At 39.9% G+C, this 13,794-nt stretch overlaps 3 protein-coding genes across 3 annotated transcripts in view; 1 reads left to right on the top strand and 2 right to left on the bottom strand.

Moving 5' to 3' along the window:
• The window catches only part of lix1l (limb and CNS expressed 1 like), an 8,836-nt gene extending 3,935 nt beyond the window's left edge, over window positions 1-4,901 (bottom strand). Inside the window, exons 1-4 of the mRNA XM_020597676.1 lie at window positions 3,962-4,901; window positions 1,542-1,705; window positions 1,044-1,184; window positions 59-154 (exon numbers count right to left, since the gene is read on the bottom strand). Of these exons, the coding sequence (XP_020453332.1) occupies window positions 59-154; window positions 1,044-1,184; window positions 1,542-1,705; window positions 3,962-4,301 (741 nt within the window). The 5' untranslated portion in view covers window positions 4,302-4,901. The remainder of the gene's footprint in view (window positions 1-58; window positions 155-1,043; window positions 1,185-1,541; window positions 1,706-3,961) is intronic.
• A 1,348-nt stretch (window positions 4,902-6,249) lies between these two features.
• On the top strand, window positions 6,250-11,264 carry LOC109958609 (type-4 ice-structuring protein LS-12-like). The gene is made up of 5 exons (XM_020597372.1): window positions 6,250-6,345; window positions 8,769-8,866; window positions 9,397-9,465; window positions 9,580-9,703; window positions 10,434-11,264. The coding sequence occupies exons 3-5, from the start codon at window positions 9,417-9,419 to the stop codon at window positions 10,645-10,647; spliced, it is 387 nt and encodes a 128-aa protein (XP_020453028.1). The 5' UTR covers window positions 6,250-6,345; window positions 8,769-8,866; window positions 9,397-9,416; the 3' UTR covers window positions 10,648-11,264.
• A 93-nt stretch (window positions 11,265-11,357) lies between these two features.
• The window catches only part of LOC109958607 (polyadenylate-binding protein 1-like), a 6,260-nt gene continuing 3,823 nt past the window's right edge, over window positions 11,358-13,794 (bottom strand). The window contains 9 exon segments of the mRNA XM_020597369.1: window positions 11,358-11,419; window positions 11,675-11,774; window positions 12,056-12,186; window positions 12,494-12,578; window positions 12,699-12,765; window positions 12,767-12,830; window positions 12,926-13,036; window positions 13,171-13,537; window positions 13,684-13,779. Coding sequence (XP_020453025.1) covers window positions 11,682-11,774; window positions 12,056-12,186; window positions 12,494-12,578; window positions 12,699-12,765; window positions 12,767-12,830; window positions 12,926-13,036; window positions 13,171-13,537; window positions 13,684-13,779 — 1,014 coding nt within the window. The 3' untranslated portion in view covers window positions 11,358-11,419; window positions 11,675-11,681.

The raw sequence follows: 13,794 nt of genomic DNA, 5'->3' as shown, positions 1-13,794 counted from the left end.
ATCTGAGAAGCATTTCATGCTACTTAACACGACACAGACATTCCTCATTTTTATGTACCTGAAACTCAAGCATGGATTTTCCTTTGTTGGACTCGAGCATGAAGCGAAAAGCCCCAATTCCTGTGTTGGGATTGTCAGCCTCTTCTCTGTTCCCCTGTGAACAACATCAAGCAGTTAAGGACCATGTGTTGCTCCAAACCACAGCATGACTTATGACGCATATGACAGCTTACATACTTTGACTTTGAGGTCAGCCACAGACACTGAGAGGATAACTCAAATATTTGATGCATATCCTTTTCTTGCACATTGATATCTTTAAGTTACCCTGCAGGGCTTTTGACCTCTAGTGTGCTGTGAAGCAGTGCTTTGGCACACAAACAATGACCAATACACAATCCCGCCAATGGTTTTACACTATTCCTCTGATCCACAGGTGATGGTAAGACATGCCAGTGAGGAGAAGACATAATCAATGTAAATTTTAAGTTTTCAAATATACTGTTCTATGAGAAAACATTTTTTACCTTTATTTATTCAGGGTAGGTCCGCTGAGAGGTCACCTCTCTTTTTCCAGGCCCCCCTGTTCACATTCATGCCTGGAAGCTGCCCAGTACTTCAGCCACACACTGACTGACCTGTGACCACTGGAGAGGTTGTGGTGAAGGGCCTGGCTCAAGGGCACCACAGTGGTGTCGCTCCTCTAAGTTTCAGGCCACCACTGCTTTTCTGCTTATTTCGCTTTCAAACCTCTTTTTTTTTTTGCACACAGGTTTTTTCCCCTGAGAAATTTATTGCAGCTGCTTTTAAAAAACTAAATAGGTGCCGGCTTGTCAAAAGTGAGAGATCCTGGGAGTCAGTCCAAGCACTAATACTTTACTTGTTTGTAAATGCACTGTGCATGCTTGCAAAGCAGCTACTGGATTTCAAAAATCTGTGTGCTTCTGTAAGAATCTGCGTGTTGTTTTAGAAGTTAGTCCCTATACAACATGCTTATGGCACGTCTGCCTTTACACACAACATTGGCTAATACAGTAACTTACATTAAAGGAGGCCAGGGCCTCACTCACACTCTTCTCAATAAAATCGTCTGTGATGCGACGAGAGGGGTGTTCATTGAAAACAGAGTTCATGAGGGCAATCTTGGCCGCGCTGCGTCTCGCCTCTGCCTTGGTGGGACAGAACTGTCAAGCAGTGAAGAAAAGATGCATTAGTAGTAGGTACAGTACAATCAGATATACAGTACATACAAAGTCAAAGGAGTAACATAGCCCATGTTTACATGGAAATAGAATGTTTTGCATAGCTCTTAATTTAATGTTTACTGGTTCTGTGCTTCCATATTTGGTATGCTGTGGTCGTAAGCATGTTAGGATTTTGTAAGCTTGTAACATGAAGCTTGAATGACTGTTTTTCTAACATTAATGGTATGGTATGAAATGTGTCTCCAAGAAACAACACATTCATTACTTTCACAGTTTTAAAGTCAAAATGTATCTTTTGGATAAACAGTCTTAAATAAGAAAACACAGACACTGTACCTGGAAACTTCCAAAGCAGCTGCCTCCTGGAAGACTGACATAGCAAACATATGGAGGGCTGTTGGATGGGACCATTTCATAAACAACTAGCGCTCCGTTCCGCAGATCAGCCCCTCTGGTTAGCTTCATCTGCCAAAACTCCTGTAAGGCTTCCACCACGTTTACTAAAGGGCAAAGACATAAAAGAAGTTTAATCACATCAAGGGATCTTTTCATCATGAAACATACATATTTACATAAAAATATTACAGCTTATAGAAATCTAAAGACTTTTTGTGATTAGTTTTAAAGTGCCATTAGTCCTTGCAACATCCTCTATAAACACAAAGATGGAAAGGGTGGAAGGAAGTTCATTTCAAGGATACCAGGGGACTTTCCTTCTTAAAAAAAAATTAATAGCTGTCTAAAGGAAATTCTGCATCGCCTGCATCATAGGAGCCGCAGAAAAAACACACCCTCAACTCTACTCTTTATATGCTCATGTGAAAAACTTCCTGTCCTCCACCAGGAAACAACAACACAGAAAAGCAGTTACACTGACAACTGAGTCACAAACGATTACTTGGAAGTGGGCCTGCAACGAGATGTGAGTGCAACCAACGTTATCCAGGGCTCTCTGACTTCTGGCACCTTTTGGTTCTTTCCTGCTTTTCTCACCGTCTGATATGAACATAGGTGGACTGCCTCTCGCTCACAGAATATGGAGCCTGATCAGTGGGTTTTAGGGCTGCAGCTCTGCCAAGCATAAAAACAGAATCCCCTGCCGAAGGCATATTCTGACATCAGAGACATAAATCTCTAAAGTACAAGCCAGATAATGTTGCTTTTACTGTGGGAAAGTGAACTGCTCACTTGGAACTGTTATCTTGTTGTCAGCCAGTTAAAGGCGTAATACGATTTTGAACACCACATTAAACTGTTTGGTTAGTTTCTGAGAATTTCCCTCAATGATAACAGAGGAAAGAGACAGGAAATATTGGGAGATAGCGGAGGATGACGTGAGAATGGTGCTGGTCCAGGCTTAAATCCAAGGTATGGCAGCAACATGGTGTGTTTCATGCTATGGTTTAAAAACATGGTCTTTTTAAAGTATGGGATGTGACTTATACTTAGACCACCAAAATCTTCTGTGATCAAAAGCAGCAGAATTGCATTGACCCGTGATGCACACTGTACTTAGCTATATTAAGAATTGAATTATTTTAGCTGTAAGTAATATGCACAAAGTTGACAAATGTATCAAAGGCACAAGTGAAAGCAGACACTGAGATTGTGAAAATGACATCACACATACTGTAGTAGGAAGCAGGTCCTGTTAAATTATAATTGACTGAATTATTTGAGTGTTTTGTCTTAACTTCCTTATTTATTGCAAACAAATGCCCTTTAATTCCCTGGTAATGGAATAATAAAAATTATATAAAGGGGAAAAAAGCCAAGTTACATCATAATGTGGTGGAAAATTATTAATAGCTTCCAAATGGAAAATATACCACATGTTTTTCACAGTACTGAAGATGTTAGGCAGCCTCAACGGGACAGAGGAGGGCAGAGGCACTTAGCACAGGGAGGGACAATCTGTTGGAAATAAATCCTATTAGCACAGGACTGGAACACTCGAGTTAACTCTCAACATTATAGCAGCTGTTGGTCTCTTCTTAAGTTTTAAGAAAGCACCACTGAGCTGAAGTGATAATAAAAAGGAGCTTAAACAATATTCATGAGACAAATAAACACACATTTAAGCCCAAATAAATGTTTTCAGTATATTCTAAAATGCAAGTGTTTGTATAAAATGTCCCTGTCATTGTATGAACTACAACCACCTGGTAAACTAGTAAACTACTACTTATATGATGAATTTGGTACAAAACAGTTTTGCTGGTTTTGTTTGATAGACAATTCTATTTCAAGAACAGAAAAGCAGACTGATTCACCCACTAACTACTGCCAAAGTGTCAAGCCACTGCCTTTTGTTAGTTTGTATTTTGACAGTTTACATTAGGCTGTGGGACCAGTATTGTACCGCGACAAAAGGAAAAGCACACACATTTAATGTTCTTCATAATGGCTTATTGTTCGTACAAGGCAGCCTCCAGTTAATCCTATAATGTGACTGAGGAAAAGATTAGGGCCTATTATAGTTGTTTTTGTGGATATCAAAGGAAAAGTTTGGATTCCAGAGAAACACTGTGACACTGCATCACGCCAAGCTTGCACTGTGAAACAATGCTAACACAGTGTATGAATAAATATAACAGTATTACTCTTGTTTTTCCTTCTAACCCACTAACAGATGGCACAGCTAAAAGTGGTTTTCTGCTGTTCACAAGTCCCCCCCCCAAGTACAAGCTGAAACAGACAGTGATTAACATGATTATCTCCACATTCAACCCAGCAGTATCACTACTGGATGTTACCTCTGCCATAACCCTGTGTGTGTTTGGCAAAGCTGCGGACCACAGCCTCCACCGCCTCCTTCAGCACCGCCGGGTTCCCAGGGTTACAGTGGCCGGTAGCCCCCGGCCCCAGCCCGGCTCCGACTCCTCCGTAAAGGCTGTGCAGCTGCAGCGGAGGCGGCGGCGGTGGAGGGCCGGACGAAGCGGCCAGAGAAGCCGGGGAGGGCAGCAGCGGCGCGATGGGGACCGTCACCCCGGGACGGAGAGAGGAGCGGAGGGGCCCGGTCGGTGCTGAGCCGAATCCAATCCCAGGCTGTAGCCTCTGAGGGCGGACGCTGTCCGGGATAACGTTAGATTCCATTGTCCCAACGTAACGTCTGCGAAGTCCGGATCCGGAGGAAACCGACCAACCTGACAGTCTCAAGTCCAGAAATGATATGTGTAGGCTGAATGGCCAAAGTATTAGCAGGCTTTCGTCAATCACAGCCACAATAAGTACTTAGCCATGTTCGTTCGACACATAACACCGCTGCTATGCATCCTCGCGCTCTGGATTAGACTGCAGGACTGTCCGTCACATGGTGCCTTCACGGACCTCTCGTATTCTTCCTTCTATGGTTTAAAGGACCACCACAACAGCTTTTGTGCACTTTTCAGCCATGTGTGACGGTGTTTTGAGCCTGACTTGTAGCGTCCTAAAAAACCAAACAAATAGTAGTATGTATGATTACTGTAGCCATTCTGTGCTCGTTGTAGGTGTGTAAAGTGAAGCTGATGTTATGCTATTGTAATTTTTACAGTGACTGTATTTATGTGAATAGTGTGTTTGGTTGTAGTTCAGGCCAGTGTTTGTCATAATGATGTGTGCCTGTATTGTAACATGCAGCATATTGTTTAATCAGACACAAGCATATCTTAATACCATTCTATTTCTCTTAATTTGTAATTTTGTTCTCATTATTTCCATTTATTTGGGGACTCTTCTGCTGTGTTTCCTGGTTTTTATTCCTTTTTCCAATTGTTTTTTGTTAATTGCTTTCTTTTGGTTTGTTCAATTTTGTGGAGTTATTTTTTTCATCAGAAGTGACGGCTTAAGAATATGTGTTGAATGCTGTACATGTTGTAAATCTCTATTAGGTGAACCTGATACTGGACCATATCAATAGAACTGACTTATGAGAGAAGATGATAACACTTGACCTGGATCTTGACCCTGACCTTTAAATCGGATAGCATTCAAGAAAAAACTCCAAGTTTACTCTTTTCTTCTTTTTCTTTCTTTCCTTCTTTCTTTCTTTCTTTCTTTATTTCCTTCTTTCTTTGCTTGTTCTTGTAGTGGCTTTGTTATGATTGGTAGAAATATATTGTCCAGATGCTTCTAATGATTTGTTTACCCCCATTTGGATGACAAACTATTAGAAACTCACAAGTTATTGATGGAAGATAAACAAGCTAAAGACATACCAGAATTTAGCAAAGAGAGATTTGTGTTTGATACTTGGTTGTACGTGGACTTGCTGATATAATTTGTAAAGTCAAATCTTTATTGTTTGAGGTTGCCACAAACTGCACCATGGGCATGTTAATTTTGTTGCTCTTTACTTGTTGTTAATAAAATTAACAATTAGTTTGCTTGGTGTCCTTATAGTTATGGTTGACATAAAACTTACATATGCACATGTACTGGTCGACAGTACATGACATATTACCAGGAAATACATCAGGTACTGTCGACCAGTACTGTTTACATTCTGTTTGCACATGCATAATTGCACATTGACTGTTGACTGCTGCACATGCTGCTCCCATGCAGCATACATTCTCTTATTATATTCTTATAAATTTTTATTATACTGCTGCATTTGCTGCTTAAAGTGCCTTAGATTTTGTGTTACTTATTTATCTACTTTATATTTCATTTGTATTTTGTGGCATTCATGTGGACGGCAAAGTAAGAATTTCATTGTACAGGGAAACACGTTTCCTAACTGTGCGTATGACAAATAAAAACTTTGACTTGATATGCTGCAATAACTAAACAAAAAGAGCTGTTGAAGTCATAATATAGTCGTTTTTTTAAACAACAGATGTCCATGCAGAAATTTGGGCATCAAAAGTTACACCTCAATTCTGCAATATTAAGTTTGTTCAGCAATTAGCTGTTGTTGTAATATTTCCCACTTTTTAAAAAGGAAATGAAGGCAGCAGTGGAAAGTCAGAGACCTATCAAGCCAAGAAATGTGAGCCTCCCTTGTTCTCCTCTGGCATCGACACAGTACAGCTACAGTGTGGTTTTACAGCTCCCGCTCAGCAGCCTGATGCATGTGATCAAAACTTACTGTAGAAGCACAGAAACTCAGTTTACTGGATGTTAACTCTTTGAAACAAGCAACTAGAAAATCAAGGTTGGTAGTTAAGTGATATGTGGAGCACCAGCTTTGTACACAAACCTGAAAAGGAAATGATACCTTCTCTTGTGCTTCCTAACTTTCTTTTAACGATCTTCTCTGTAATTTTTCTGTCATCTGGAATGAGGCCAGAGAGACACTGGAGGAACTGGGGGCTATTTGAATAAACCTTTGTTAAAGCTCAATCAGCATGAAAACAAAGATTAAGTCATTGCACATCTGCTTCCACTAAAAAAACAACAACAACAGCAAATTTTAAACAAATTAGAGTAGAGAGAGAGAGACTGAAAATCTTAAAGAAGAAAAGGAAATTGCTCTAAAATCTCAAATGTGTGCGCACATAACAGGAAGACAATTGTAGTGATAACTTGGTTCACTGGAGGGCGTGCTGCTGTTTCATTACATCAGTTACTAACCACAGATATGCAGCTTATAGCTTAGGCTCAGTGCAGTGGGTTTCTCCAGTGATTTTCTGATGCTTGGTTTGTCTAAGTTGAGCATTTACAGCATGTTACTACTTCTACTGAAGTCAAGTATTTCAGTACTTCTTATAATGCCGTACTTCTTTACTGTGCTGTGACTCAACCACCACCAAACTAGGCCCAATAAACCCTTCACTGTAATAACTGAGTTTGTGGGTGAATCTGCCTCCTCGGAGGTCAAATGTTTCACATCTGTTTTAAATTTATAAAAGAGCCATGGTTTGTTTTTTAACTGCTTTCCAAGTTTTAGGTCAGCCATTTTTACAGTAATGATCCTCAGTTAATATCAAACTGCACACATTTTTCAGCTTTACATGTTCTTATTTTAAACTGCTAAAGTGTCTTCACTATTTATTTCTACCTCAGCTCTTTGGTGTATATTCAGGCCCACATCATTATTATATGCCATGTGTTCTGCAGCTATGGTGTCTAGAGAATACAAGTTTCAGAGGGTCTGAGAGATGTAAACATCCTAAGGTGTTTCTACCAGGGGAATCCAGGCCAGACACAGATTCTCTGTAGTCTGGTCCGTTGACTGTTCTGGTCTCATATTCCACATTCTCACATCTGGTTTTAATCAAAGCTTTATAGTTGTATTCTGTCTTTCAAAATTCAGGGCATTCCCATAGATGTACTGAGAGTCATGGGAGGGTTGTCATTCAAGTTTTCTTAAACCGCTCACGCTGTTCTCTACTCACGTCTTTCCAATCAATTATGTTTTTTATTACTGACTCAAGTGGAGTGGAGATGACAATTAATTACTTTACAACAATCATAAAGATAAACTGGAGCTGTAACACCCTGCTCGAGGTAAACCAAAGGTAAAAGGTTTCTATATGGCTGAGTGTCATTCAGAAGACTTTCCTCATGGGACTTCTTTTCTTTTCTTTTTTATTTGCTCATTAAATTCAGTTCAGTGAATAATAAAAATGTTTTAACATTTTAAATTTGCTTTTTAAAACCCGTTTCCTTTTAAAAGTAGTTTTCAGTATGGTCATTTCTGCATTGACAATTGTCCACTAATTTAAGACAATAAACAGAGGCTGAAGTTTCCACTCTTTATGTGCTTACTGTTCCTATCCCAGTGAAAACAAAACATTAAAGAAATACATGTAAAATGTTTTACAATATGTGAATATAGAGTATAATCACCTCTCACTGATCATCATTAATATTAAAATGAAAAACATCCCAGAAGAGCATTGTTCCTTTTGTTACAAGACTTCATTTTTGTTTATATCATGAAGTTTCCATTTGATTATCCAGGTCAGTCCTATCAGATACATACTAAATATGCCACCACAATATTTATAGCTTAAATTACTTTGTAATCTTTTGATGGAACTATGCACAGTAAATACACATCACACACTGTACCTGGAAAGCATAGTAACACAGAGCACATCAATAAATCAATCATTTAGAACTCACTAATACAATAAAGATATCAATTAAAAAACAAACTCTGTGAAAAGCACCTGATCATTAATGATGACTCATGCCTCCTTTAATAGTTTCATTCTATAATAATAATGATCAACTTGAATAAAAGAGGACTTTACAACATAAACACAATAGTAATTTAAAGTAATATTGAAAACAAAATGATCAACATTAAAAACAAAATTACAAAGTAGCTACTAAAGGCAAACACACAACAACATTTAAATACAGTCAGGTAGTGTACCCGTTATCTGTGGAAGCTGATGTGGCAGCATGAAAGGTCCTGGCCTGCTGTTCAGTGTGAGTAGGTGAGTAAGTGTTTTGTTTGTTTCTCGTTTTCGTTTTTTAATCAATATGATAAGATGCACAGTCCTCTTGATGTTGGACAGTCAGCAAAAACACTGCTGTTGGACTTTGGTTTAGTTTGCCCAGGTGGCAGAGCGAGCAGCAAGGGTCAACATCCAATAACGTTGTTTCTTTATCTTATCCAATCAGATTCACATTAGAACAGGCTGCATCACCGTGCTGGACTATAAACAGTGTGAAGGTCTGGCAGGAAGGCACCATCTGGTCCAAATCCTCCCGTGGTACAGGTGAGTCCCATTTTCTTATGAGCTTAAACTGCATTTTATACACTAAGACAAATCAGTTCAATGTAAAACCGTCATGTAAAATGCATTGTAAATATTTTTACTTAACTGTGAAATTTTACTTTTTGAAAGTAGAATGTACCCCTTTAATACACTGAGATCTGATGATGAGAGAACAGATGTCAAATAAGAAACCAAATCTCAGGCCTAAAAAGGATATACAAATTATGTTTAATTATACAGAGAAGGGATATTTTTCATATAGTTAACATATAACGTCTTCGATCTAGAAATCTAAGTCCAGTTGATTTTTTCTAAAGTTTTTTCAGTTTACTATGACCTGGATGACTGAGAATCTGCACATAGTTAACACATTGTTGACTTGCGTAAAGACCTCATCAGTCATCTTTGTTGCTGGAACCAGGACTAATTGCTTTGGTTTTAAAATGGAAAATATTTTCACTAAATTATGTCCTGTAGGTTTTGTATTCCTGGCCCTTATGCAGAGTAACTAAACAGGTTTGTTTCTCTAGGTCTTCTCCAGTCAGCAGCCATGAAATTCTTCCTCATTGCAGCCACTGTCTTGCTTGCCCTGGCACAAGGTATGAGTTTATCATATAGTCATTTTCTCCAGGTGTAACTAAAAGTATTTTGTTTATTAAATAGCTGTGAATGACGTCTTCTTACTAAATTGATTTGTCTTTGGAACCCGACAGGAAGCTTTGCACAAGATGCTGCCGACCTTGAAAAGCTTGGACAGTACTTAGAGGAGTTCAAGAACAAAATGACTCATGACCTGACTGAGCTGATCGGCAACCAGGACCTGACAAGCCAGGCTCAGTGAGTAGTTAGCGTCACAGCTTAATCACGACTCATGTTCAGGAGCATTAAAACCTTCCTGCTGCTGGAAATAGCAATGTACAACTGAACAAGTTCCTTGTTGTAGTACAAGTTTGGTTTGAGGTATTTGTATTTTACTTAAACATTTTATACCACCTTATACTACTATTCCATAAAAACTAGTTACTTGTCATACACTTAAGATAAGGATTTTACATACAAGACATATGACTCATTGTTATAGATGAAATTAAGAAACTGTATATGAAATTATTAGCTTTAGCACTATTTAAAATCAATAGCAATGATCCAAAAATATGAATACAGGGCTATTCTGCATTAGTACTTATGCTTTTGATACTTACAAGCACAACATTTGTTCATAATTTTCATTTTTAGTGAGATATAGCTTTATGTGGTTGCTTTTTCTGAGATTTCCAACAGAGAAAAGTGCAAATATCACAGTATAAAAATGTTCCAGGTAGTTTTTTTAATTTTTCTGAAGGTGGTTTCACCCTTTACATTAAGTTAAATAAATGACCAAAGGAAATACTAAAATTAATTTTGTAATGCACAGTCACTTCTCATCTGACTATTACTGACTTTGCAATAATAAGGACTTAAAATTAACACAAACTCCTCAGTATCCTAGAACACAATACTAACAGAAAGCGAACTGTATACTGAAATTCTCATTTTCATAACTGGTGGTTCATGTTTTACCATAAAGGACCTTCCTGGAGGACAAAAAAACCCAGCTGGAGCCCCTGACCACTCAGATTCAGGATCAGATCAAGACTGTTGCCACCAACATCGAGGAGCAGATCAGACCCCTGGCTGACAACATGCAGGCTCGGATCCAGCCCATGATTGCAGACTTCCAGAAACAGGTGGAGGCTATGTTCCAGAAGCTGTCGGAGCTGAAAGGAGCTGCCAGCAACTAAACCAGAAATGTGCCGTCATACCATCTTCTGTTTGCTGGACTGAGTTAACAGAGCTACTTGAATTTATGGCTGACCTGATAGTGCAGGTACAAATACAACAGTCTAAAAAGTGTTTCAGTTCTAATTAGGATTATTCATCATCTCTGTCCCAGACCACAATAAAAAAAACCTTGGAACACAACTACATGGTACACATTTAATTTTGTCTATGCCTGCATGTGATTTTTTTTTTTTTAAATCACTTTACTATTTGAATTATTTTGATTTGACCAACACAACCTTAAAACATTCAGGATTATACCTCTTACCATAAAAAACTGCATCAATAGATAAACCCAACCTGGAAAAAGAAAAATCTGTCATTTCTAACACCATCGACTGACACATTCCGATTACGTTTATGAGTTTTATTCAAGCAAGCAAAGGAAAGTTTCACAAAACAGGCTTCTTCAACCCAAACATTTAAAAGGGATAAAATGGCAGAAAGGAATGTTTTCAATCTTAATTTAACTCTCCTCTAAAACCCCCCAGAAACGGATCATTTTTTATTTTGACTTTTCCTCTTTTTTTTTTGCATATTTTCTCATTTTAACTCAGCAAACCAGGTCTGGCGTTCCTCACTGTAGACCTGGCTGGAGATTTGTTCCCATTATTTTTTAATATATATTATTTGACTTCTTTTACTTTGTTTTATGTATGTTTTTTTTTTTACTTTTTCCACTGTTCACTTCTTCTCCTCCATCAGTGAAGCTAGTCACAAGGTTCCCCACTCCTGTGGATACAACAAAAATTCAATCAGTGATATTGTTTGCATGTAATATTCAAATTCATATTTCAAGTCCTTGTCAAACAAAACAAGTACTTCTGCTTCAAAACAACACCAGCCTTCTGTTAAATCAAGCTGCTACCGGACTAACAATGCTGGTAAATGAATGTGTGCTTGTACAAGTTGACACCGTGAGGGGACACAATCTCCTCACAACACTGTCCTGTCCTTGTTAAAGCAACTCTTGAAAACCTGTCCTACCTTGGGTTCAGACGCTTGGAACACCAACTGAGTTTGTCACAGTCTTCTGGGCGGCCTCCTTGGCCTGGTGGGCCTGAAGCACCGCCACCGCCTCATCCACCTACAAAGATTAAGTTGACTGATGTTAGCGACACAGCAACAAGGTGGGTTCTCAAAAGTGCTCTGCTTCCACAACATCCACCTTTCCTGTGTCTAAAAGATAATGGCACCTAGCCTCATATGTTTTGTATTCACAAGCTTTCTCCAGTGCTGGGGTTTCCCATGACTATTATATCAAAACCAGAAAGTACTATCCTACTGTCCTGTTAATACTACATCCTGGGAGAGCTTCAGAGAGACAGCAGAGAAAACTAGTCAATATTAATGAACTTAAACACTTGCCTTTGAGCGGAGAGACTCTGGAGATTCCAGCATGTGGAGCAGCTCTGAGTTGTCAATCTCCAGCAGCATGCCAGTGATTTTCCCTGCCAGGCTTGGATGCATATTCTGGATCAGTGGAAACAGACGCTCACCTAGAGTAGTGACAGATAACAGTGGTTTTAGGACAAGTTACAATTAAATAGATGTCAAATGCTAAAAATTTTGTCTTTGGTGAATTAATCCAATGTCACATGTGCCAACTTACTGACAATGACTTTTAAATTCCTCGAACATATACAATATACAAGGTACAGTGGGGAACAACTGTATTATGACTACCAACAGAAGACATCTCTAGTCAAAATAGTATTATGCAACCTGGGTCTACTGAGAAACAGGAGTTATGTCAAACTAACATGGTACAGTATAAAGTCATGCACAACTGTTGCTGAAACTTACCCAGCATCTGCTTCTGTTCCTGTGGTGGAGCAGCAGCCAGCATGGAGGCAGTCAGAGGCTCCTGTCCCTGGACATGGACAGCAGGCTGAGGGGAAAGGAATAGTCAGACAGAATGTATTGAATGCACCTCAAAAAAAAAAAGGAATAAAAGTGTGTGGAGGGCAAAATCAGTCAATGTCTGCCCTACAGAGCTCTCCATTATTACCTGCTGCATGGTGACTTGTGGCTGAGCAGTCATGTGCTGCTGGGGATTGCGGACTCCTGCCGCATACCCCCCGCAGGGGGGGGCCGGCCGCTGCAGCAGCTGTGGCCGGTCGGGGTCCCATGGTCTGAGCGGCTGCAGGAAGAGCCACAGAAATATCAATGCAAAGACAAGTAAAAGCAACACAACTGAACTAAAGTTAGACTAATGGCTGTGTGTAGGTGACTGACCAACACGCTGGGTGGACATCATGCGAGGCACCTGGGAGGTGGGCCGTATGGTACTGAAGGTCTGAGGGCGTGGTGCTGAGGGACGCATGGTACCTGGCATGTTCTGGAAATCTAGGAACACACCAAAACACAGCAGATTACAAACAAATGATTATGAGTGTTCTGCTGTGTCTTATTGTGCTTGCAAACTGTCAGTAAATATACACCATGATAGTAGGATAGGCTTAGGGGGGTGGGATACTCACGCTGTGGCCGGACACCCTGGGTGGTCCAGCGTGGGCTTGGGCGGAGCTGGGCCATCTGGCCAGCAGTTGGGTAGTAAGCAGCGCGGTTCTGAGCCTGAGGTATGGCTGCCATGAAGTAGCCAGAAGGCGGGGCTGGCTGGTAGGGATTGATGACTGGGTTTGGCACTGCACGCACACTGGCCATGCGTTGCATATACTGGTTGGTCAGGTGGGCTTGACGCTCCTCTTTCCGCTGGGCCAGGGCCACATACAGTGGCTTGGTGGCTACAATGCGTCCATTCATTTCTGTCACTGCTTTGGTGGCCTCCTCTGGGGACGAGAAGCAAACGAAGCCAAAGCCTTTGCTGCGCCCAGCTTCCATCATCACCTGACAAGAAGTCCAGGGAAATGAATTTTACATACAAAAGTATTATTTCTGGTATGCATCACTCTAAACTGTAAATATACATCTCATACGAGATGTTCTTTCAAACTACTTGGATAAAAAAAAAAAAAACAACAGTGAGGTCCAACCTTGGCACTGGTTATGGTGCCGAACGGTGAGAACTCCTTTCTCAGGCGTTCATCATCAATTCCATCATCTAGGTTCTTCACATACAAGTTGACACCCTGAAAATAAATCAC

The sequence above is a fragment of the Monopterus albus genome, unplaced genomic scaffold (assembly GCF_001952655.1).
Source record: "Monopterus albus unplaced genomic scaffold, M_albus_1.0 scaffold34.1, whole genome shotgun sequence".
NCBI classification, from domain to species: Eukaryota; Metazoa; Chordata; class Actinopteri; order Synbranchiformes; family Synbranchidae; genus Monopterus; species Monopterus albus.
The sequence above is the reverse complement of the archived record's forward strand: the minus strand, read 5'-3'. Positions and strand labels throughout refer to the sequence as shown.